Here is a 26,346-nt window from a genome sequence, read left to right on the forward strand (position 1 = left end):
AGACATTTGTGCCAAATGTCCGGACTTCACCGCACTTGCAGATTAGTGGACTTTGCAGGTGTGTTCCTGCGAAGTTTGGGAGTGCTAAGGGCTGTCCAAACTCACAATCAAACCATTCAACCCATGCCTCAAGCGGACTTTACTCGGTCTCTTACACTTTACCATAAAAAAAAACACGACTACAGTTTTATAGAGGCTAGAGAAGTGTAGATTTGATCCTAAATACAATGTAGCGTTTAAGATGTTAACGTCTGCATGACAATATTAAATGTATGTCTTCGTTTGAACAGTTTACAAACCTCAGGGTAGTCGCGTGGAATTTAATTTGTACAGAGCGTGCACATGGTCGCATGGGTGCAGATCCCAGGGGGGGATGGGGGGGACATGTCCCCCCCAAATTCTGAAAAACACAAATTGTCCCCCCCAATTCTAAATAGCTTAAATAATTGAAATTGAACAAATGTATACAGTAGTCCTATATACTGGGAGAAAGGGAAGATGATGAGGAGAAATGGGAATCCGTGAGAGGCGAGAGATGAGAACGTGAGTGGACATAACATGCCTGAGATCGTGAAACTAGAAGTAGCATTAACTAACAGCGAAGCAGTGAAAAGGAGGGTGATGGCTGGTTCCATGTACTACTAGCTGTTTAAGAGAAATAAACAGTAAAGGTAAGCATATGATTCTCTTTGTAGTGCTTTTTGAATGACTTGGTGATGGTGATGAGCCTCTATGAAATCGTGAAATATGCTGGCAATCTCAAGCGCTCTGTGGGCATGATTTGCACGCGTGCAATTAAAAAAAAATCACAACTGATTGTGTCCCCCCCAAACTTGTCATCAGATCTGCACCCATGCATGGTCGATATGTCGGCATCGGTGCAGGCTCACTGTTTGAAGGTTTTTTTTAACCCATTTCCACCACTCACTAGTTGGTTTAGGACGGCATTCAATAAGGTGGACACTCCATGTAAGTAGAAAACAAAGTGGAAACGTGTTGGTAGAGGGTGTAGGGGTAGCTTGCCATGTCACCTTGGTTTGGATTGGTCTGACATTATCAAAGTGGGCGTGGTCTGCCTTTACCGGAAGTCTGTGCATTGCAAGCACATGGTGAGTGCAGTGTCTCACCTTATCAAACAAGCTGTCCCACCCAACCTGAACATGCTGCCTGAGTGACAGAGGGGCAGTCATGGTGTGTTTGGAGGCACAAAGCTTCAAAAAATTGTGTTTTCTCATTTTATTCCAACATAAAAAGACTTAAGATGATTTATAGGGTGAGTTTTTATGTAGATCTGCAGAGGCATAAACAAAACAGTGTCCCACATGACCTGAATTCATCCTATTTCTTTTGTTAAAAGCATCCTTTACATATTTGTGCAGAAATACTTTGTGCGGTTTATAATGCGGTTTGCACTAATACCAGTTTATGTGTTGTGTAACAGTTTTGTGGCTCAGAGCTCCTCCTGCAAGAGACCACATCCAGTTCAGAGTTCGCATTCCTTGAGTGCATTGCAAAGATCTCTGCAGAAGCCTTCTCTCCCCTGACGTGGCCTCAGATGACGTCGCTCAGAGTCGAGCCGTAGAAGGGTTCCTCACCTGCAGGAAAACACCGAAGAAACGTGGGAAGTTTCCCCATTCAGAAACAACTCCAGCTGCGATGCATTTCCAAATCAAACACTTACTGCGGCTGAATCAGTGCGCGTCAGTTCAGCGCGAGAGGAGCCTCGGGAGGAAACTGTGGACTGTCTCAGCTGCAGCGCAACAACAACAACGCGGTGTTAGAGCTGCAGGGTCGCATGCATCTGCAGACCTGAACAAGTATTTCGACCTGCAGTGCTGCAGAAAGTATGCATCCGACACCGCGTACAGCCGAGCCTTCGCCTCGGCCAGGGACAACCCCGAGACTTTCTGGGGTGAGATGGGACTGGATATTAACTGGTTTGAGCCGTGGACTAAAACTTTGCACGTTGAGGATCCAGTGTTTCCAAACTGGTAGGTTTCAATGTTGCAAGCGAGCAACACGGCAAGGAACAGTTTCAGTGCAACACTTCAAAATGACACGTGTGTTTGCGTCCAAAAAAAACCCAGTAAAAACATGAAACATTTTCAGAAGTCAAATTATCACCCTGAAGTATTAACATTTTCATTGTAAAATCACTGAACACAATGTCAGTAAGCTCTATAGACTCCTCCGTCATGAGGCATGACTGTTACATAATCACCAAAATGTCTTTTGACAACAAAATGTGGAGTTAAAACAGCTTATGTGGAGCCTTGTTTTATTTACATAGGCTCTTAGATAGAAATTATAGTACATCTGTTATCCTGCAAAAATACACACCTCACTTAGGAGAAGATGCAGGTTGTATATTTCCAGATCACTAATATTCTGCCCCCTGAGCAAAGATACATTAACTAGACATGTGAGAAATGTCACTTTTGGTTATTAAACTACAATTTAACAAAAACCTAGATGTAGTCAAACAAAAAGAAGTGGCATTTTCCATTTGTTTTGTTGTGTGAAAGAAAAATATGAAGTAATAATTTAAAAAGTGACAGGTGAGTCCTACAGGACAACATATCAGTATGTCAGTTCTGCATCTTTAAAGGGTAACTTCGGTATTTTCAACCTGGACCCTACTTTGTCACGTTTTTGTGTCTAAGTGAGTAATGAGTGCAATATCTTTTGAAATTGGTCCAGTATTGGGTGAGACCACTGCAGGATAGAGCCGCAAAAACAGGCTGCAATGTAACCACTTGGGGCAATTGTGCACCATTTACTTACAGGGTCACACAATCGAATACAAGTTCATTTGCCCCCTAAGTGCGGTTCATTTGGGCAGGTGTGAACACAGCAATCACACTGTGATGTCCACCACCTCTTCAAGACGGTCTTGGCCCGTTACAAACGAACTCTGGTGCGGTTTGTTTGTGGTGAGAACGTGTTCCGACCTGGATGTGAACCAACTGCAGTCACATGACACATTGTTTGGGTTAAACATGAGCATGTTACAGTCCTGGAGGATTATTAATGTGCACCTCCTCCTGTACTGCCTTAATATGCACATTCAGCACATCCAATGCATCAAAACATTGTTTTCTAGTTGGAGCCGCGCCTCGTTTTCAAACTGTATGGTTTGACTAAAATGAACAATGACAGCAATATAGTCCACGATGAGCAGCGCTAAAATCAACCTGCGTAGTTGTCCCTCCATTGTGACATTAGAAAGTGTCACATTTATCTTGCAAGTGTACTCTTCTTCAATGTTTTGTTTACTTCCTGGATTTTTCCCACATGGAAAATCTGACCAATCAAGAGCAGCTTTCTCACACAAGGCATTTGATCTGGTCCGCTTGTAAATGCTGCTGTGAGAACATGAACCAACTCTAGGCAATTATACAACTTTGGAACAAAATTAGTCGCTGATTCAGACCAAAGCAAGACAACTCTAGGTCTGAGTTGCCACTGACAGGTTCAGATTGTTATTCCGAGTGTCTGACAACATTATGGAAGGGATCCCTACAGAGATAGACCCTTGTGTTGAAGGGTAAGATCCATTTTGTTTAACTAGAAACTGCTTCTAAATTGTCCCTGCCAAACCCACCAGACTTAATTTAATTAAACAATAATTTTACCCTGTATAGAGCAGCATATTTTTATATTTAACTGGTGACTTTAATGGTTCATTTCAACCAAACCAGACTAAGTTATTGTTGGAACAGTGGAAAGACAAACCAAAACAGCTTTTGTTAGTCTTACTTAGCTTTGCTGGCTTTGAATGAAGTGTGTTTCATGATGATAAAATGACTGTTTTATTTAAATGGATTCTGGTGTGTGATTTCAGTGCTGTTTCTGGTTAAACAAAAATGATCTCACTATTTAACAAAAAGGTCTATCTCTGTAGGGATCCTTTCCACAATGTTATCAGACACTGAGAATGAATCTGAGCCTATCAGTGGCAAAAACAAACACTTATAGTTGACGTAAATTGACATTGCAAAATTGCCCCAAGTGGTTACATCGCAGCCTGTTTTGTGTCTGCTGGCATCAGCGGTCTCGCTCAATGTCAACGTTACCTTTAATGGAGTTAAAATTAAAGATTATTGTCCTCCATTTTGATAAAGGGGCCTTAATGTTCGAAATGTCTTAAAAAATGGTTTTTTTTTGGAACCGGGTCCATCACATTTGGCATAACGGTTGCTGCAAACGATTCCTAGATTGTAAAAAAAAAAAAAAAAAAAAAAAAAAGGTCACGTGCATTTCCATTAGAGTGCGGCACGGGCTGCATATTTCTGTCCGAACCCGACCGAGCCCGACATTATCTAATCACTAAAGCACTGAGTTTGTGTCACACAGTTGTCATGGTTACAGGCTATTTAACAGGCCGGGCGTGCGCCAGGTGCTCAGCGGAGAGGAAGACCTCCGTGTTTGAGACAGGAGCGTGCGGCGGGAGTGGGTGGCGGGAGGTCCGAGGCTTCCAGCGAGGGGAGCGGTAGAAATATAACAAAATAAGATAAAATAGGAGACACCTGTCTCCCTCTTTTATTTAATTTTCAGCGTTTAATCAAGGCGGAGGCTGGCGGCGGGAGGTCCGCTTCCAGCAAGGGAGAGATAGACACAAACAGCCAGTGTGTGTGTGTTATGTTCAGGTGTTGTCACGTAAATAACAGTGCCCAAGCATGAATGCAATATAAGTATTTTTTATTACATTGTTGTGGTTAATTTGAGGTAATAGTGTTACTGTAGAAATCGGAATCACTTTTTGTTGTTATATATTCTCAGGGAGATGATACAAGCTCTAAATCTGAAATACACACCACACACAAATGTGTATTTTCATCTAATTGTACTGTGCAACAGTTAGAATAAAGTTTTTGTATTTGTATGATTGCATTTGTGTTTACTTGTTTATGTATAGCAAGTATAATGAATATAATATAGGAATCGGTAAGGAATCGGAATCGTTAAAATCCTAACGAGTCCCAACCCTACTTGTGTTTCTCATCGAGGCTAGCTAAAGCTAGTCTACAGCTAATGCTAGCTTATCAGCGAATGCTAGTTTGTCAGCTCAGGCCTGCTAACAGTAGAGAGGTCTTGTAAGAGAGGCGCAAAGTGAGCCTTGAAAGTTTCTTAAATTACACCAAATTTTTTTTAAAAATAATTTTATGTCTTCATATTTGTTGTACAAGTAAATTAAGATGTTTTCTAGATGGATAAAAGCTCTCTTTATAGCTGCAAGCAAACCATTAAAATGCCTGACAACCGACGTACACCTGCACTGGGAATGGAATGAATTGAAAATATTTTTGTTTGTTTGTTTGTTTGGACAGTGGGGTTGTCAATTATATCATGTAGCCTGGTAGAAAAAGAACCAGAGCTGCCTGAATGTAGCAGCATTACTGTCATGTTAAAATGAAGGACACAGCCAGTGTGTCTCTCTCTGGTTTCCAAAACACCATCTGCTCAACCTGCTCACTGCTCTTTATCCATATGCACAGCACCAGAATGGATTGAAACTGTCGCTTTATCAAGTGCATTGATTTGTATACTGCTGGCACAGGCAGCTGCATATGTTTTAGTTTCAAGTGGTTTCATCAAGTTGTGTTTCAATATTAAGTGAAAAGAAAAGAACCCTATCAGCCAAAAATGTACTCTTCAGGAAAGCATGCTTTTAGAGATGTGGAGATAGAGACGGTGGTATATGATGTTGATGATATAGAAACCTAAAGTATGTATGGATATTAGGAGTGGGTGATATATTGAATATACTCGATGTATTGTGGCTTGTTCCTGATGGGATGTCTAAAAAGACTAAATTGTGAATGTCAAGTATAAATTGTCCAGTCGTCTCTTTTTAAATCACCGCCATGAGCTCACTTTGGTTCTCTTGCTATAGACACACACACAATAAGACTCACAAACGTACACGTCACACACTCCCCCACCCATTTAGATCACTTTCTCTTAAGCAATAGTATGTGAGCAGGTGTAGCGTGTGTCTCATCTGCAGGGCTCCAGACCACTATTATTTAGTGGCATTTTGCGACCATGGAGCACCACTGGGACTTTTGGATATTGATTAGATACATTGACTGGAGAGGTTTAAGTTTGTTTGTTGTTTACAGTGAATAAATCACCACGTTTAATGGCACCGTGGTAACAGTTAAACTTAAGGAGTGTAATGTAATGTAGTGTGAGCAGATGAAGGTGTGTGTTTTTGTACCTGCAGGCCTCCGGACCACTACTGTTTAGCTGCCTTTTGCAACCATGGAGCACCACTGTGACCTTCAAATATTACTAGTACATGGACCTGGAGAGGTGTTAGTTTGTTTGTAGCTTTAAGTAAGTAGATTATCATTTTTAATGGTGCCACACTTACTGGTTAACTCATTAAGTTTAGGGATAGTATGAGCAGATGAGATGATGGTGTGTTTTTGAACCTGCAGGGCTCCAGACCACTACTGTTTAGCTGCCTTTTGCGACCATGGAGCATCACTGCAGCTTTCAGATATTACTGATACATGGACTGATGAGTTGCTAGTTTGTTTGTAGCTTACCGTGAATAAATTATCATGTTTAATGGCACCACAGTAAGAGTTTGACTCAATGAGTTTAACAATGTGAGCAGACAGTGTGTGTTTTTGTAACTGCAGGGCTCCAGAGTGTGACTGTTTAGTCGCATTTTGTGACCATGGAGCACCACTGCAACTTTCAGATATTATTTATTCATGGACCGGAGAGGTGTGAGTTTGTTTGCAGCTTACAGTGAATAAATCATCACGTTTAATGGCACCACTGTAACAGTTTAGCCTAATGTGTGTAATGATAGTGTGAGCAGATGAAGGTGTGTGTTTCTATACCTGCAGGACTCCAGACCACGACTATTTAGTTGCATTTTGCGACCATGGAGCACCACTGTGACTTTCAGATATTATTTTTACACAGACTGGAAAGTTGTTAGTTTGTCGCTTACCGTGAATAATATCATCACATTTAATGGCACAGTGACAACAGTTTAACTTTCTGCAAACTGTTAACTGTTAACCGGAAGCTTCACATTCACGGCAAAAACATGAACGCCTCCAGTCCAAGACAAGCCAGATGCTTCAGAATGAAAGCACCAGTGGTTCTGCTTTGATTTTTTTCAACAATACTTTATTTCATTTTATTATAACAGTACTTTATTTAACTGTATTATGACAGTAGCTACTTTGTTTAACTTTATTGTAACTGTAGTTAATAATTATGTGTTTTAGTAGTCTACAATAGTGTAGAAGAGATTTCAAAATATTGAGATATATATTGTGTCTCTGAAATAGCCTAAAATATTTCAAGAATATTTTGAAAGCCATATCGCCCAGCCCTAATGCACATGTGCAAAAATATGTGTGGTTTATATATGATCGTTGAGCAGTGGTGTTGCTTGTTGGTTGATTCTGTTTGTCTCTGTCAGGTTTGTCGGAGGGAAGCTGAACGTCTGCTACAATGCTGTGGACCGACATGTAGAGAGTGGCCGTGGAGAGCAGCCTGCCATCATTTACGACAGCCCAGTGACTGGAACTAAACAAATCATCACTTTCAGGGAACTTCAGGACCAGGTAAAAGGTTTTATTAGAGGCAGGAGTCACAGAAGTGAGCAGCAGCATGAGGAGCTGGAGGAGTCACTTTGTTAAAGCCTGATCTGGACTGTCAGGACGTGTGGTAAAAAATGGATTGAGAGGCATGCAAGTAACCTTTGGTTGGATTTCAGAGCAATGGAGTTTGTCAGTGTTGCCATGACAATAGATACATTTTTCATCCTTTGACTGAGACTGTTGCCTGAGCTTTTCTGCTGCTGGATTGAGCCAACATTAGCATGAAACACAGCAAAACACAGTAACACAATTAAAGGGAAATTATTAATTTGGTGGCATTTGGGCAGATGCTTCAGTTCAATAAAGACTCAGTTTCATGCACTATAATCAGAATGTGCTTTGCCCCCAGAGCAAAAATACATTTAATTTAATTTGATTGAATTTACAACAACATATTGAGGTCTTTCATTTGTCAGATTATTTCCATCTGAAGGCAATCTATAAAGGACTTGAATCCACAGTTCTTTGCACATTAATAACCCAAAACCATGCTCAAGAAAGTGTGTCAGTTTTACCATCATTTGTTTATGCTGGGTAAACTTAGTCATGAGCACTTAACTAAAGTAGATTAATGCGGATATTTGAAGGAGTGCAGTGTGAATGTTCTGTGTTCTATGTCTTGTTTCAGGTTTCCAGGTTAGCAGGAGTCCTGGTGAAGAACGGGGTACGGAAAGGAGATCTGGTAGTCATCTACATGCCCATGGTGCCGCAGGCCATGTTCACCATGTTGGCCTGTGCACGGATCGGTGCACCGCACAGCCTTATCTTTGGTGGCTTTGCTTCAAAAGAGCTCTCTGTCCGCATTGATCATGCCAAGGTTAGAAGATCTTGTTATTCACCCTGTGGTTGAGATTTATCTTTTCTTGAGCCATGGCAACAGGGCTACACGATCTTCATTAATTCAGTGTCAGAACCTTGACCACTTATTAAAACCCAAGGGCAGGCTGATGTGATCACTCTTTGTTCTTTTTATGTGCTTATATGAAGCAGAGAAATGACGTGGCTGAAGCTATTCATTTCCTAATTCCTATTTTCATGTGCCAATGCAAAGCTTCTGTTTTAGCCTCGAAAACAACTGAGGTTTCCTTCATTTTCAAGGATGTTGAGATACAGTAAAATCATAACAGGAAAATACTCAGTAAGAACAATAGCACACTGAGGTGAAGTGTTTTGAGGTCACAATCTTGAATTGTTGATCTTGAGAATGTGTTGGAAATTATTACAGGTGGTGCACAAAACCTTTAGGCACATTTTCCAAGTTCAGAATAAATCTGTTAGACTTGAAGCATATGACAGTTAGTAGCACAGTAGAGCAGTAGTAGTAAAGCTTGGTAGGTTCCCGTTTAGGGAAAGGTACTGAATTCGATACTTAAAAGGTTACCGACCAAATTATGGTGCCACTACCAAGTACCGATTCACGTTAAATTCATTGATGCCAAATTTCAGTACCTGAGAGCACATTTGGGCGAGAGCAGCAGATTTAGACAAGAGGCATAAGTATTGTGAAACACCCCAAAGCCACGGGGCCCTGAGGCTGTCAACAGAGAGCTCCGCAACCACTCTATCGACTTCCTAGTGATTCAAATCAAGTTTCAGCATGTGCTCTATTTTCTTTTCCATATTATTTGAGTAATAGCCAAGTATCACTGCAGATAGACAAACAGAAGATTAGCTCTACGTGTGATTAGAAAAGAGTAAAGGAGCAGAATTCACCCTTTGCTAAGCCTTGTCCCTTTGTGATAGTTTGTCAAGTTGTCAGAGCTGGCCTTTGAGCCCACATTGTAACTAACTGCACTCCCTGAAAAAGTATTATAACATTTTTGGAAAAGGGAAGTGATTCCAGAGAGAAGAGACAGAGGGGTCTACAGTCTGTGTTTGAAGGATATATCCAGGATGTCAAACTGACTCAGCAGCAACAACAGGTTAAAAAGACAAAGATAGTTAGAAGCTAAAGCCGAACTATAGGCTACAGATCACAGTGTAAAAGTGAACCACCACATCACTGCTGATCGCCACACAAGACAATGAATATAAAGGGAAACTTTGCTGATGTTGAACCAGCTGTGTGGCATCGCAGTGTGTGCAGATAGATTAACAGTGTTTGGCTTCACCCCGATCCTGCCGCCAGCACCTGGACCTCCACTGCCGTCAAACAACGTTCATCTGCGCACAATGCGATGACACAGAGCTGGTTGAATATCAGCAAAGTTTCCCTGCTTTCCTTCACTGGTTCCTGTACAGCAGGGTCGGTCTTTGTTTCACTGTTATAATCATTAAAAAGCAAAAGCAGCATGTGTATACATTCAGTAGGTTATATCTTCAGTAGCTAGCTAGCTAACCCTACACTTCTCAGGGTTTGATTTTGGTTTTGGAACAGGGAAGAAACATATATCTTTTTCCAACCTCTCCAGGTAACAAGTATCATTAATACACGACGTGCCCCAGCCACAACATTTAGCTCCAAATCCACAAAACCAGCCTGAAAATGAAGGAAATCTGAAACGACTGAATTAGAGTCAATGGAGCACAGCTGTGTTGTTGTCGGACCCTGGTCTGAGCCGGCCGGATGCTGCGTTATGATTGGCCAGTCTGCGTTCAGGGGTGGGACTTAGCTAAGGGTCAATTTTGTCTTAGTCTACTACATATCCCCTGCGGCTTGTACAAAATGTTTTGTGATTACCGAAAAACTTGAGTACCTGTGCCAAATTCCAGGTACTGGAACTGTAAACAGTACCCAACCCTAGCTGTGGTCCAGTCCAGCGTAGATGTTATGTGTAGTGCTGAATGTCTAACCAACTTATGCAGTGGTGATTATCAGAGGGATCTCTAATAAAGACTCAGGGGGAAGAATGATCAACTTAGTCTGGGGGTTAAAGAGAAGCAGCAGCATATCTGCAGATGATACTGTACCACCATACTCTAAGACTGATAGAAAGACAGCCTCGACTATACTGTTCCTAGAATTCAGAAGGAAACTGGATTTGTTTCTGCACAGAAGTTTTTGCTGCAGTTTGGTGATGAGATTTTCAGTGTGATGTTTAAATGATTGATCAAGACAGATACCTAGATATTTACACTCTGCGGCTCTCAGTATTGATACCACCCAGTGTGGACTGATGAGGACTGTCAGAATTTCTTGCTCTAGAAAAAAAGCATGAACTTTGTTTTGCTTGGATTTAGCACTAGTCTAAGGTTGACAAGTGCATATTGAAGAGCACTAATGTGAACCATTCACCCTGAAAAAGTATCTGAAACACTGAAAGCCAGAGGTGCCTGAGGTCCCTTTGTGTTTGTAAGCTCAGAATGAATCTTTCACAGTGGGAAGCACTTGGCTTGCTTTTTCTTTTCGCAATCACACACTGAAGAATGATGCCATCTGCACTCAGAGTTTCTAACAGGGCAACAGAAGAATTAATGGACCAATCTGACATTTTGACAGCGACTGTTTGTGAAGATGATGATCTCTGTTGATGGATGTGTTTACACAAACATAAATCTGAAGTAATACAGTATTATTAAGTATCGCTACCAGCGACTTGATCCAGTGTTTCAACTCTTATTGTTGAGGCACTCTCCGCGGGACGCTTAATGTTGTTGTGAGTTTTGTTGACTCAGTTCTTTTCAGACGAACACTTAATAATAATCTGCATGAATAAGGAGACCCTTTTAGAGAAATGAATCCCCTTTGCAATTAAAAGAGGCAAGTGAATGATCCTTGTTGAGCACCTCTCCTGTAGACATTGCAATGCCGTATAATGACCACTAGGGAAAATAAACTATGACTGAGTGCGTTTAAAAGGAATCTCTTTCGAAGCTGTGGTGTTTGTGCATCAAACTATAAAATCTAAAAAGTTACAGAAAATATTACTGACTCTGAGGGAACACTTGCCTAATATCAGACAGAACTGTCATCTCGTTACACTCCATTTGTCCGTATTCGGTCAAAGATTATGCACTTTAAAGCTGGGCATACACTGTATGACATGAGTTGGTTTTAGAGACGTTTTTTCTTTCCAACTGCTGCTGTACGAGTAAGTTCAGTCAGTCCACAACCTGAGTGCTAATACTGTACGTTTAAAAACAATCAGACATCCCGAAAAGCTGACAGGCATCCAGGGCTTAAAAGAGCGTAAAAGTCCATTCCTGCAAAAGTGGGCCGGACTAAGTTTTGATTCTCAGTTAGCAGTACCAACAAACTAGCTGCTTATATGCTGATTTAGTTGATAAAAAGAAATTAACCCTGGGGAAACATGCTCAAATCATACACTGAATGCTCAGCTTATACAATGTTCGTAGGGGAGGAGGATTCCGTTTTCCCTGACCAAACCTTATTGTGCTTTCACACCTGCCCTGTTTGGTTCGGTTCAGTCGAACTCAAGTTTGTTTGCCCCCTAAGTGTGGATCGTTTGGGCAGGTGTGAACACAGCAATGGCACTCGAGTGCGCACTAAAACAACCGGACTGAGACCTTCTTGAAGACGGGGTCTCGGTCCGGTTACAAACAAACTATGGTGTCACAATGTGTCACATGACACATTGTTTGGGTTAAGCAAGCACGAGCATGTTACTGTTTGGGCGATATAGAGAAGAATTGTAAATTAACATCCACCTCGATGATTCCTCATTGGTTCCGGCGCACAGCTTGACAATAGCTTGAGAGTGGCGTTAGTTCCATCCATGGTTCTGGTTGGCTAATCGGTAGTCCCCCACATGATGCTTATTGGTTGTTTATCTTTCTCACCAAGTTACTGCTGTTGCATATCACATTCCAGACAAATCAATCAACTCAGTGGAGTGGGCAGATTCAAAGGTCTGGACCCAGGCAATAGAAATGCCTCAGGTGTGATGTGAGCCTGCTATTTATTTCAGAATCATCATTGCACTCATGTACGTGAACTTGATGTGACTCGACACTGGAGTGCTGCCACAGGCAACAGACTCATACCACTAATACCCTGTTAAAAATGTATCAAAACAAACATTCAAGGCAGGTATGATGGGAGCACGAGATTCTGTTTCTAACACCGCTGAAGAAACATGATGCTGTGCGTTCTTGACATTTGAACACAGTCCAATTCTCACCTGATCTCTGTGTTTCTCAGCCCAAGCTGATGGTTACAGCCTCATTTGGCATCGAGCCAGGCAGGAGAGTGGAGTACATCCCTCTGGTGAAGAAGGCCTTGGAGCTGAGCTCTCACAGACCCTCGAAGGTCCTCATCTACAACAGGCCTAACATGGTAAGAAGCACAAAGCATCATAAAGCTTAATTTGTCAACGTGGTGTCGTTTCCAAACCTGCTGGCTGTGTGACAGAATGTAAATGTATCTAACATATGGCGGCCATATGTGATCCTAATTAATATCACTGTGTAGCTGCTGTTGTTGCAGTTTCTAACCTATAAAAAAGGATTTAATCACTGAACTCAATTTAAAGGATTGGATTTAAAGGATTATTGCCTAGAATTGGTATTTCTTTTTGTAGTTGGCGTTTGGCAATGGTGACATATAGCTGTGAGACGCTCATCGGGATGAGGAAAGTAAATGACCACTCTGTAAACTCTCCTCCTGCCGACTTCTGCTAGCTAACCAGGTTGGGGTTTTCAAATGTAAACGTCAGTAAACATCAAGGTCAAGATGGAGAAGATGGCACCAGCAACACTGCTAGCTATCAAACAGATGTTGGATAATAAACTGAACGACTTGTGTGCCAATTTCATTTTTGGACATCAGGAACTGTATTATCCTTTGTTTCGGTGAAACTTGACTAAATCCTGGAATACTGGACAGCGCATTTCGACCAGGTTACTCCTTGTCTTTCCGTATAGAGTCTGACAGTTTGAACAGGGTAAGGCAGGCGTTCAGGTTGACAGCAACATTTTTCTACTTTCGTAAACCGGCCAATTTAGCGTCTGAGTTAATGCATGCGTACCAATGAAGAAAAGCCAAAGAATGTCATAGGAAGTTGTTGTGAGCTCTAAGTTCACCATTTAAAAGCAGATGGCAGAAGATAACATTATCTCGGAGCCTTACCTGACAAAGCCTTCCTTCCTCCAGCTGCCACCATCTCAGTCAAACTCACCCAGCTGCCTCTACTGGAGGGCAGTGTGAAAGCGAGGAGTGCTCACTTTGCAGCTGAACCTGGGGACCAAAACATCATGTACACAGACTGACAAAAAAAAGAAAAAATGATTGCTTGACTTGAAGAATCTCAGTTGACTGAGGGGTCCCCAACTGATGATTTGAATCTTCAACTTTAAGGGGGCAGCCGTACAAACTATGACACGTACCCCTAGTGGCGCAAGAGCTGGAGCCAATCAGAGTCTGGAGCACATTCCAGGACACCATCTGTGTCACTGATGACATCAGTTAATTCACTGAGTCTGTGTTGATTTTATTTCTGAAACAACAAAAGCAACTGTCCCCAAACATTGAGCACAGCGTTAGTTCAGGCAGGACACGATGTCAAGCTCAGCTCACATCCCAGCTACATCAGCTGATCTCAAACAGCCCAATCAACTGATGGAGCAGCTGACTGATGGAAGGGAGTCAGCTGATAGATCACATGATTCCTTTCAATGCAACCAATTGGTGAATCTCATTCAGGGCGCCATATTTAAACTGCTCTGGCCTGCCTACTGTTGCTGCTTCCTCTGCAAGCTGCTTTGCAACCCGCCTCCACCCCAGCTCCTCCTTTTCATGTTGTGTCTGACTTATCAATGTCATTTCTGTTTGTCATTGATGCTGCTCTGTTCTGTTCCTGGGGGTCTTTGCTGCTGCTCTCTCTGCCTTAGGCTTTCCATGTAGGCACATGGAAGGGCAGGAGGTTTGCTCTCTCTGCCTCAGGCTTTCCTCATTTGCACATGGAAGGGCAGACAGGTGTGCTATCCCTGCCTTATGGCTTTCCATGCAGACGCATGTAAGTGTGGTGAGGTTTGCTCTCTCCACCTTAGGCTTTCCACGTAGGCAAATGGAAGAGGCTTTCTACGTAGGCCCGAGGAAAGGCAGAGAGGTCTGCAAATGGAAGTAAAGTTTTCTTTGACTGAACTACAGTTAATTCATTCCACAACCAGAAACCATGGATTACCAGAACCATCTGTAAACATGGACAACTATAGAGCAGCAGCCTACAATGTAAGAAAAAGGCAAAAAGGATTAAATTACAGTGCACAAGTTGAAGGAGCTGACAGGATCATATTTCTCTGGAGGTGTACTTCATGATTTTATGTGACAAATAAATGGCTGATTGATTGTATGGCTGGTTCAAGTAGATGAGAGAAAGTTAAGAGTGTATGTAGTGTGTTTGCAGCAGGGGTTGCAGGTTGGCGCCCGTCATAAACTGCCTGGCACAGATCCAGTTTGGAGTGTAGAATGATTATACAGAACACAATTATGCATTAATATGGTGGCAGCAAGCTGAAATTTGCTTCACCTTCACACAAGCGTAAAAGAAAACCATCGAATTTTCAGCCCAGAAAATAGAAAGTATTCTTAGAATTGATTCCAGGGTTGCAATCATTCTTGTAAAGTGTTTTTTCTGGCCCCCACGTCTCAGTTCAACATTATCAGTTACGCCACATACCTCTGTCTGACTGTCTGTGTTCTTACATTAACACTACACGATTTCTTTTATCTGGTTTGTATACTCCAGTGTTATTTATCAGTGAATGATCTGCTGAATTAAGACATCTCTGTTGCATCTTTTTTGGAAGATGATACACGGTGGACTTAGGTCCATTAGCAGTGTAGTCAGAGAAATGGTTTTCACTGGTAATTCGGCGGAAATTCATCCCCTTAAAATCATCTGAAGCACGGCTTTGAAGGTGGTTGCGGCTGTTTGATCAATTACTGCATTCAGCGAGCGAGAGGTTGTGATTCTGTGGACACGGCTCCCAACATGAAAGCCTTGCTAAATCAGCCAAGTTTTTACTCCGGCTTGGCTTTGAGTAAATCGAGTAAAATGGGATGCATTTCAGACAGCTGGAGGTTATATGGGCCGTCTGTCCTCCGCCTCAGGAGGCTGTGTGATACTGAATGATGTCGCAGTCTTGAGCTCATTCTCAGAGAACCAAAGAAAGAAATGACTTTTCTTTGGCCTCCTGGGAGGATTTAAATGTTAATGAAATTAAAGTATCAAAGAGATTTGGAATGAGACAGATGTCAGAGATACAAGGGGCATTATTCTATGACCCCAAATTATGACTGATGGGAGTTAGAACAGAATTTCAACAGAAACGTCCGTGTATAATATGTATTTATTCGACTTGAAGAGAGAATTTATTTCCCCAGTTACTCATAAAGCAAGCAAATAGGGGTGCGTTTGTATGTCTCTTTCCCCAAACTGAAAAAAACATTTTAAAACACAAATCAAAACACTGGAGTCGATGGATCTGATCAATAACTCACACTGCATGACCACCCAAAAATATTTGATGACCGTTTGAAGCTATAAAGCAGCACAGTCTTCACCACTTTAAACAGTTTCCTTTTTATAGCAGTTTCATTAGAATGAAATTGAGTATTTATATCTCATTTGTCTTTGTGTTTCTAAGGAAAAAGTATCATTGGGACCTGAGTTGAGTTTGGACTGGGAGGAAGAGATGGCCACTGCTCAGCCGCATGACTGTGTTTCTGTTCCCTCCAACCACCCTCTCTACGTCCTCTATACATCTGGAACCACTGGAACGCCAAAGGTACTGAAAAATAACAGTTTGATCAATAGTTGATATCAGTGTTTTTTGGTTGTGTTGTTTATTTTTGTGCCAGGGAAATAATGAAATCTTCATAATAAAAAAGAACTGTTTTAAGGTCATTCAGCCTTTTGAATGAGCACAAATTCAATCATACAAATTTATGAAACAACCTTTAATATAACCTTCTTTCACATAAAAAACATCTTTAAAAATAACTGCTTCAAAAGCCTTTTTTACGACATATAATATATCAGAATTCCCTCCCTTGAATCTATTTTATATTGCAGTGAAAACATCAACAAATTTCTCCTTAAAACAACTGCACTAACAGGAGTGTCACATCAGAAACTAAAATCTTTGCAGTGTGAATTTTCGCATTGCATTTCTTGCACGAGTTTAAACACTAGAATATTTTGTGTTGACTCACTTAATATGCACGAATAACTCACATCATAGGCGTGTGAAATCACTGAATTGATAAATGATCTTCTGCCGGTACGTCCTAAACATCATACGTTCCCAGAGGATCTCAATGCTGATTGGCTATTGCGGTGCACATTTGTATCTGAGGTTCAAATTTTTCAACTCTCGCATCACACTGAATCAAAATTGTATCGTGGCAGACTTTATTGTATACGCAAATATCGTAGTCTTGTCCAAGGAACGAATATAATATTGTGTCGTAATAAGTAGTGATTTACACCCTTATTAACAAGATCTCCTGCCGATTTCAACAGATTTTTTTTTTTTTTTTTAACAGTGTAGCATTATCAGGGAAAAAATCTGGTGTGTCCCCTGATGTGCTGATAGTGAGTCTTAGCGAGTCTTTACTGCGTCCTTTTGTCCCAAAGGTGCCCCAGGAAAGATCTCTGTGTGTCCCAGTCTTGTTTTCTATTGTCTCTGGGACGACAGGATGCTTTTAGTGTCAGCCTGCAAAAATAGCTGTGACACAACAGAAAAACATCGGCCACTGCCATCCGTGAATGTCATCTTATTTGCAGATAGGCTGATGGCCATCATCAAGGCGAATATGCCGATGCCAATGTTCGGATGATAAACCAGTGCTTCCCTAGTATCTGTTCTTTCTTACACCCCTAGCAGGATTTTCAGTCGGCCCTGTTTGTATAAAGGCTGTCAGTTCTGTATAGAGCTTTTGTGTGACTCATCTGTTCTTTGACTGCAAAACAATCCAGGCCCAATCTAAACACCGTCACCATGACATAAATAAGATTTCCACAGCAGGAGCTGGGACTCATGCAGGAGGAATTGCCTCCAGGCAGTTCCAAATGAACCTCCCCCCAGCTCCACTCAAATAGCATCATTTTGTCTTCGACCAACTGATGATATAAAATATCCACCTGCTAGCTACTTCCAGAGCCTAATAGTGCCGTTATTGGCAGCTTTTTCCTCTGTGAGCTGCTGTGACTCTCAGTTATTGCCGTAAGGAGACCATAAGTTTGTGAAAATCTCTATAATAGGAGACATGAGGACTCGAGGACACGCTGCTCTGCTCAAAAATATTTTAACAGCACCATTAACTAATAAAAGCCAGAAATTGGAGTCAGTTTGAGAGGCAGTCATTTGAAAGCAAAATACCATCTCCTCCGCCGCAGCCAGGCTGAACGTCTGTGTTTAGATTGATATTACGCCTGCTTCTTTGCCTAGTGCGATACCTGTCACCAGTCTGATGTTTTTCTTATCTTGTCCCTCAGGGTGTTGTGCGAGACACTGCAGGCTATGCTGTGATGCTGAAATGGACCATGTCAAATATTTATGGACTCCGTCCTGGAGATGTAAGGCAATAAAGCATCCTCTTCTGAGTCTGAGCCATGTTTGAAGGAAAAAAAAGGAGCACGCAGTCAGCAAAGAGATAGATTGCTCTGTACTTGAAAGGCGATTTGATCACCATGTAATATTTATGGTAACTGAACAGTCATACGTTCTGGAAGTCGTATGTGTTGCTTGTGTTTTTTATTTTCATTTACATTCATCATTTATGTAACATAAGCCATGTGATTTACATTTATGGGGCCTTCAGATGTTATATTTTTAGCATTTGAAGGCACAAAGGGAATTAAGTCTTATTAGAATTCTCTTTACTTACCAGAGTCACCTCCCTTATTTCACCTTCTATATCCTGTTACAGGTTTGGTGGGCAGCGTCAGATCTCGGCTGGGTAGTCGGCCACTCATACATCTGCTATGGTCCTCTGCTCCATGGTAACAGCACAATACTCTATGAGGTAGGCCCCTGTAGACAAGGTTTGATATGTGGAACTTACAACAGCATTATTGCAAACAACCAGAAATAGCAGAAAATGTGAACTATAATACCCGACTTACAGAGTCTGGTTGATGTCAGCTGGGTTTCTGCCTTTATTGACGCCGCATGCTGATGACATCCATCTTTGGTTAATGACTCCAGTTAATGTGGACTGGGACTTTGTTCTACCCTGACGCCATGTTTGACTCTGGCTGCTACAGTCCACTGTGGAGAGACAGACTGCAGCTCTGTTTCAGTCTTTCACTCTTAATGTCTCTGCGCCAGTGATAGCTGTGGCTCGAGGCATTACGTTTACGGGTTGTCCATCTACCTGTACGTCCCCTCCTCCCAACCTCGTGAACGTGATATCTGAAGAACATCTTTCAGAGAATTTCCTCAAATTTGGCACAAACATCCACTTTGAGTCAAGAATGAACTCAGTCGATTTTGGAGGTCAGAGGTCACTGTGACCTTGGACCTGTCTAATTCTTGTGAATGTGGTATCTCAAGAAAACATTTAGGGAATTTCATTAAATTTGGCGCAAATGCCCACTTGGACTCAAGAATGAACTGATTAGACTTTGGTAGTCAAAGGTCACTGTGACCTTTAATCTGTCTAATTCTAGTGAGCGTGATATCTCAAGAACACCTCGAGGGAATTTTTTCAGATTAGGCACAAATGTTCACTTGGACTCAAGAATGAACTGAAAAGATTTTGGTAGTCAAAGGTCACTGTGACCTTGCATCCTTCTTATTCTCGCACAGTGACATCTCAGTAACGCCTTGAGGGAATCTTTTTCAGATGTGGCACCAATGTTCACTTGGACTCAAGAATGAACTGATTAGATTTTGGGGATCAGAAGTCAATCAATCAATCAATCAATCAATTTTATTTATAAAGCCCAATATCACAAATCACAATTTGCCTCACAGGGCTTTACAGCATACTCTGTCCTTATGACCCTCGCAGCGGATAAGGAAAAACTCCCCCAAAAAACCCCTTTAACGGGGAAAAAAAACGGTAGAAACCTCAGGAAGAGCAACTGAGGAGGGATCCCTCTTCCAGGACGGACAGACGTGCAATAGATGTCGTACAGAACAGATCAGCATAATAAATTAACAGTAATCCGTATGACACAATGAGACAGAGAGAGAGAGAGAGAGAGAGAGAGAGAGAGAGAGAGATGCAGGTAATAACAGTAGCTTACAACAACATTATTGAGAGTAATAATATTATAGTTATAGTTCTGGCTACTGTGGTACAATATGTTGAAAGTATGTATTAATATCTGGCAGTATACATGTGTGACAATAGTCATATGTGTATAATAACAGTAGAAGTATGACTAATGACTAATGATGGCAGCAGCAGCAGGAGGCATCTGGCAGGACCACGGCAGCAGCACAACCACACACGTCACGCTGTCCAGGCACCGCTGTGATATGAGTTAACCTGAGAGACAGTGGAGCACAAAGGCTCCGGAGAAGAAGCCGAGTTAGTGACGTCCAGAATGGCCGAGTTAGCAAGATGCAGTAATAGAATACGAGGGAGAGAGAGAGAGAGAGAGAGAGAGAAGGAGATAAGGTGCCCGGTGTATTATAGGGGGGTCCTCCGGCAGACTAGGCCTAAGTCAGCCTAACTAGGGGCTGGTACAGGGCAAGCCTGAACCAGCCCTAACTATAAGCTTTATCAAAGAGGAAAGTCTTAAGTCTAGTCTTAAATGTGGAGACGGTGTCTGCCTCCCGGATCGTAACAGGAAGATGATTCCACAGGAGAGGAGCCTGATAGCTGAAGGCTCTGGCTCCTGATCTACTTTTGGAGACTTTAGGGACCACGAGTAACCCTGCGTTCTCAGAGCGCAGTGTTCTGGTGGGATAATATGGCACTATGAGCTCACTAAGATATGATGGAGCTTGACCATTTAGAGCTTTATAAGTTAACAATAGGATTTTAAATTCAATTCTGGATTTTACAGGGAGCCAGTGCAGAGAAGCTAAAACAGGAGAAATATGATCTCGTTTCTTAGTTCCTGTTAGTACACGTGCTGCTGCATTCTGAATTAGCTGGAGAGTTTTTAAGGACTTACTAGAGCTACCTGATAATAGAGAGTTACAGTAATCCAGCCTTGAGGTAACAAAAGCGTGGACCAATTTTTCTGCATCTTTTCGGGTCAGGATAGGCCTAATTTTCGCAATATTACGCAGATGAAAAAATGCAGTCCGTGAGGTTTGTTTTAAATGAGAATTAAAAGACAAATCTTGATCAAATATTACTCCGAGGTTTCTTACGGTAGTGCTAGAGGCCAGAGCAATGCCATCTAGAGAAACTATGTCATCAGATAAAGAGTCTCTGAGTTGTTTGGGGCCAAGAACAATAACTTCAGTTTTGTCTGAATTTAACATCAGGAAATTGGTGCTCATCCAAGTTTTTATGTCTTTAAGGCAATTATGAAGTTTAGTTAACTGATTACTTTCTTCTGGCTTCATCGATAAATACAACTGAGTATCATCCGCATAACAATGGAAATTTATAGAGTGATTTATAATGATGTTACCTAAAGGAAGTATACAGTACAGGCCAAAAGTTTGGACACACCTTCTCATTCAATGCGTTTTCTTTATTTTCATGACTATTTACATTGTAGATTCTCACTGAAGGCATCAAAACTATGAATGAACACATGTGGAGTTATGTACTTAACAAAAAAAGGTAAAATAACTGAAAACATGTTTTATATTCTAGTTTCTTCAAAATAGCCACCCTTTGCTCTGATTACTGCTTTGCACACTCTTGGCATTCTCTCCATGAGCTTCAAGAGGTAGTCACCTGAAATGGTTTTCCAACAGTCTTGAAGGAGTTCCCAGAGGTGTTTAGCACTTGTTGGCCCCTTTGCCTTCACTCTGCGGTCCAGCTCAACCCAAACCATCTCGATTGGGTTCAGGTCCGGTGACTGTGGAGGCCAGGTCATCTGCCGCAGCACTCCATCACTCTCCTTCTTGGTCAAATAGCCCTTACACAGCCTGGAGGTGTGTTTGGGGTCATTGTCCTGTTGAAAAATAAATGATCGTCCAATTAAACGCAAACCGGATGGGATGGCATGTCGCTGCAGGATGCTGTGGTAGCCATGCTGGTTCAGTGTGCCTTCAATTTTGAATAAATCCCCAACAGTGTCACCAGCAAAACACCCCCACACCATCACACCTCCTCCTCCATGCTTCACAGTGGGAACCAGGCATGTGGAATCTATCCGTTCACCTTTTCTGCGTCTCACAAAGACACGGCGGTTGGAACCAAAGATCTCAAATTTGGAATCATCAGACCAAAGCACAGATTTCCACTGGTGTAATGTCCATTCCTTGTGTTTCTTGGCCCAAACAAATCTCTTCTGCTTGTTGCCTCTCCTTAGCAGTGGTTTCCTAGCAGCTATTTGACCATGAAGGCCTGATTCGCGCAGTTTCCTCTTAACAGTTGTTCTAGAGATGGGTCTGCTGCTAGAACTCTGTGTGGCATTCATCTGGTCTCTGATCTGAGCTGCTGTTAACTTGCGATTTCTGAGGCTGGTGACTCGGATGAACTTATCCTCAGAAGCAGAGGTGACTCTTGGTCTTCCTTTCCTGGGTCGGTCCTCATGTGTGCCAGTTTCGTTGTAGCGCTTGATGGTTTTTGCGACTCCACTTGGGGACACATTTAAAGTTTTTGCAATTTTCCGGACTGACTGACCTTCATTTCTTAAAGTAATGATGGCCACTTGTTTTTCTTTAGTTAGCTGATTGGTTCTTGCCATAATATGAATTTTAACAGTTGTCCAATAGGGCTGTCGGCTGTGTATTAACCTGACTTCTGCACAACACAAGTGATGGTCCCAACCCCATTGATAAAGCAAGAAATTCCACTAATTAACCCTGATAAGGCACACCTGTGAAGTGGAAACCATTTCAGGTGACTACCTCTTGAAGCTCATGGAGAGAATGCCAAGAGTGTGCAAAGCAGTAATCAGAGCAAAGGGTGGCTATTTTGAAGAAACTAGAATATAAAACATGTTTTCAGTTATTTCACCTTTTTTTGTTAAGTACATAACTCCACATGTGTTCATTCATAGTTTTGATGCCTTCAGTGAGAATCTACAATGTAAATAGTCATGAAAATAAAGAAAACGCATTGAATGAGAAGGTGTGTCCAAACTTTTGGCCTGTACTGTATATAGCGTAAATAGGATTGGTCCGAGCACAGAACCTTGCGGAACTCCAAAACAAACTTTGGTACGTAAGGATGATTCATTATGAACGTCAACAAACTGAAAACGATCAGATAAATAAGATTTAAACCAGCTTAGTGCAGAACCTTTTAGGCCAATTAAGTGATCCAGTCTCTGCAGTAGAATTTGATGGTCAATTGTGTCAAACGCCGCACTAAGATCTAATAAAACAAGTACAGAGACAAGTCCTTTGTCTTAAGCAATCAGAAGGTCATTTGTAATTTTAACTAGAGCTGTCTCAGTGCTATGATGCACTCTAAATCCTGACTGAAATTCCTCAAATAAATTATTATCATGGAGAAAATCACACAGCTGGTCTGCAACTACTTTCTCAAGGATCTTTGACATAAAGGGAAGATTAGATATTGGTCTATAGTTGGCTAACACCTCTGGATCCAGGGTGGGCTTTTTTAGTAGAGGTTTAATTACAGCTACCTTAAAAGACTGTGGTACATAGCCTGTTAATAAGGATATATTGATCATATCTAACATATGAGTGTTAACTAAAGGAAAGACCTCCTTAAGTAGCCTAGTTGGGATGGGGTCTAAGAGACACGTTGATGATTTAGATGAAGAAATCACTGCTGTCAATTCTTGAAGAGAAATTGGGGAGAAGCAATCTAAATATATATTAGGTCTTACAGCTGTGTTTGAGGTTAGATAGGTACTATCTGAGTCACTGTGACCTTGCCTCCATGTCATTCTTTTAAGCACGATATCTTAATTGACGCCTCTTCAAATTTGGCACTTTGACCACCAATATCTAGTCAGTTCATCCTTGACTCAAAGTGAATGTGACTTGACGTCACTGTGACCTCACAAAACATGTTTTTTTGCCATAATTCTTATGCTGATTATTTACATTTTTTTCCACTTGTTCGATCAGAGAACTGCATGAGGCATTCCACTTGCCCAAACATAGAGTTTACATGCTCCGAGCTAGCTTTAATATCAAGCCCTGACTCTTTGGATGCTGCTGGACATGATCCATCCATCCATCCATCCATCCATCCATCCATTTTCATCCGCTTATCCAGGGCTGTGTTGTGGGGGCAGCAGGCCAAGCAAAGCACCCCAGACGTCCCTCTCCCCAGCAACACTTTCCAGCTCCTCCTGGGGACCCCAAGGTGTTCCCAGGCCAGATGAGATATGTAATCCCTCCAACACCTCCAACAGAAGGCCCCCAGGGGACATCCAAATTAGATTCCTGAACCACCTCAACTGACCCCTTTTCGACGCGAAGGAGCAGTGGCTCTACTCTGAGCTCCCTCTGGATGTCCAAGCTCCTCACCCTGTCTCTAAGGCTGAGCCCAGCCACCCCTCGGAGGAAACTCATTTCGGCCGCTGGTATCTGCAATGTCATTCTTTCGGTCACTACCCAGAGCTCATGACCATAGGTGAGGTTTGGGACATAGATGGACCAGTAAATTGAAAGCTTCGCCTTCCAGCTCAGCTCCCTCTTCACTACGTCAATCCACGGCAGTGCGCACATCACTGCAGACGCCACACCAAACCAACGATCAATCTCACACTCCATTCTACCCTCACACGTGAACAAGACCCCGAGATACTTGAACTCCTTTGCTTGTGGCAGTAACTCCCTCCCAACCAAGAGGGGGCAATACACCGGATTCTGGCAGAGAACCATGGCCTCAGATTTGGAGGTGCTGACTCTTGTCCCAATCGTTTCGTAAGCTTAGCTCGAAGCTAACAGAACCAGTGGGATATTCATGATTATCCCAACAGTGGAGATTCACCATTGTCAACTTATTGTGAATGTTTGGATATCATCTCATTCCTACCCTCAATCATTTGGCAAATACAATAAATTAAGCCTCATTCCAGGTCTTTTATCATTCCATTTTAGTTTGTAAATCATTTTAGCATTTTACAAAAAAAGGAAGACTGTAAAATGGACTTGCACTTGTATAGCGCCTTTCTAGTCTTACCCGTCAAAGCACTTTTACACTACTCACATTCACACATTCACACGCTGGTGGCCGAGGCTACCAAACAAGGTGCCACCTACAACTCAGTTGGTTTAGACATCCACATAATGATGGCACGGCTGTTAGGAGCAATTTGGGTTTCAGTATCTTGCCCAAGGACACTTCGACGTGCAGACTGGAGGAGCTGGGGATCAAACCGCTGATATTGCGATAAGTGGAAGCCCTGCTTCACCTCCTGAGCCACAGTCGCCCCAAAGTAACAGCACTGATGTAATGTGTGGTCCTCAGCATAAAATCTACACTGTAAGACATACAGGAAAAGATCAAGAGACAGACACACATCCTTCTCCGCCCTGGCCTACACATTCTGTTGCATGCTAATAACCCCCCACATAAATAACCTGCGTAGAGAATGTATTCCACGAGCTGTCAGGCCATCGACTCACAAAGCAAAGCCAAATTACCTGTAATAATCGGATGCATCAAGTGGCTGTTCAAAACACACAGTCATGCAGAAAATGTTAAGCTTGTTTGTGCCTAATTACCATTCATCTTTATGAGACGTTGGGTGTGCTGCATGGCGAAGTTGTGCTCAGCGGAGGGGCTGCGTCCTAAAGATTTGAACCGATACAGTTGGGTGAAATTAACATTTTGCTGAAATGCACTGTTTTTCTGTCACCTGTAGGAAGCAGCACAGCTGGACAATGAATTCATCTGACTTCCTTGAATCAATGTTTGGCTCCAGCCACTGAGTTTGTCTCACATGGCACTTGTGCTAACAGCCCATCGCTCCTCAGGCATGATGCTGCCAACCTTTTGTCTTTCCTCTGATCAATACACAGACACAAATATTTAACCAGAGCAAAAATGACACCCACAACTCACTGCTGCTGTTTACCATTCTCATCTGTAGTTGTCTCCTCACTGTAGGGAGAGGCTAGGTGAATCGCAGAAACACAGTGGAAATTGCTATTGGAGTCATTTGCCCGCAGGCTTCTTTTGTCTATGTCTTTTCTTCTAGACAAACAATACTCCAATAGTGCAACTGTGTTTTCTAATCCGTGGATTTCGGGGCCCATCTGTCTGGAAGGCAGCCTTCCAGTGAGCCTCTCCAGTTTAAACAGCTGCTCTATGAATATTCATGGTTTGTAGTTCACAGTTGAAGTGAATTTGTACAGCGGAACATTGTGGAAATATTGCTGTAATGTTTTTGAGCTTCCATAATAATCCATGTATCTGCTGTTCGCTCTGTAGACAGTCCGTCATATGATTTATATCCTTGCATCCCGTGTTACAGTTTGTGAACCAACCAGCTGTCGCTATTCTGTCTGTTTTACAGGGTAAGCCTGTGGGGACTCCAGACCCAGGGGCGTTCTTCCGTGTCCTATCTGAACACGGAGCCTCCTCCATGTTCACAGCACCCACCGCCATCCGAGCCATTCGCCAGCAGGACCCACATGCTGAAGTTGGGAAAAAATACCCCCTGTCCAGGTAGTGAGCAACACTTGGCACAACAGGAAGTCCCTGTAATGTTGATAGTGCAGTATTTCCTTTGTA

General features: G+C 42.2%; 1 protein-coding gene across 1 annotated transcript in view; it reads left to right on the forward strand.

Moving 5' to 3' along the window:
* Positions 1 to 1,172: 1,172 nt before the first annotated feature.
* acss3 (acyl-CoA synthetase short chain family member 3) overlaps positions 1,173 to 26,346 on the forward strand; it is a 92,349-nt gene continuing 67,175 nt past the window's right edge. The window contains exons 1-9 of the mRNA XM_033614978.2: positions 1,173 to 1,273; positions 1,442 to 1,991; positions 7,454 to 7,598; positions 8,263 to 8,451; positions 12,736 to 12,870; positions 16,182 to 16,322; positions 18,035 to 18,115; positions 18,469 to 18,564; positions 26,129 to 26,280. Coding sequence (XP_033470869.1) covers positions 1,657 to 1,991; positions 7,454 to 7,598; positions 8,263 to 8,451; positions 12,736 to 12,870; positions 16,182 to 16,322; positions 18,035 to 18,115; positions 18,469 to 18,564; positions 26,129 to 26,280 — 1,274 coding nt within the window. The 5' untranslated portion in view covers positions 1,173 to 1,273; positions 1,442 to 1,656. The remainder of the gene's footprint in view (positions 1,274 to 1,441; positions 1,992 to 7,453; positions 7,599 to 8,262; positions 8,452 to 12,735; positions 12,871 to 16,181; positions 16,323 to 18,034; positions 18,116 to 18,468; positions 18,565 to 26,128; positions 26,281 to 26,346) is intronic.

The sequence above is a fragment of the Epinephelus lanceolatus genome, chromosome 23, assembly GCF_041903045.1.
Source record: "Epinephelus lanceolatus isolate andai-2023 chromosome 23, ASM4190304v1, whole genome shotgun sequence".
NCBI lineage: Eukaryota > Metazoa > Chordata > Actinopteri > Perciformes > Serranidae > Epinephelus > Epinephelus lanceolatus.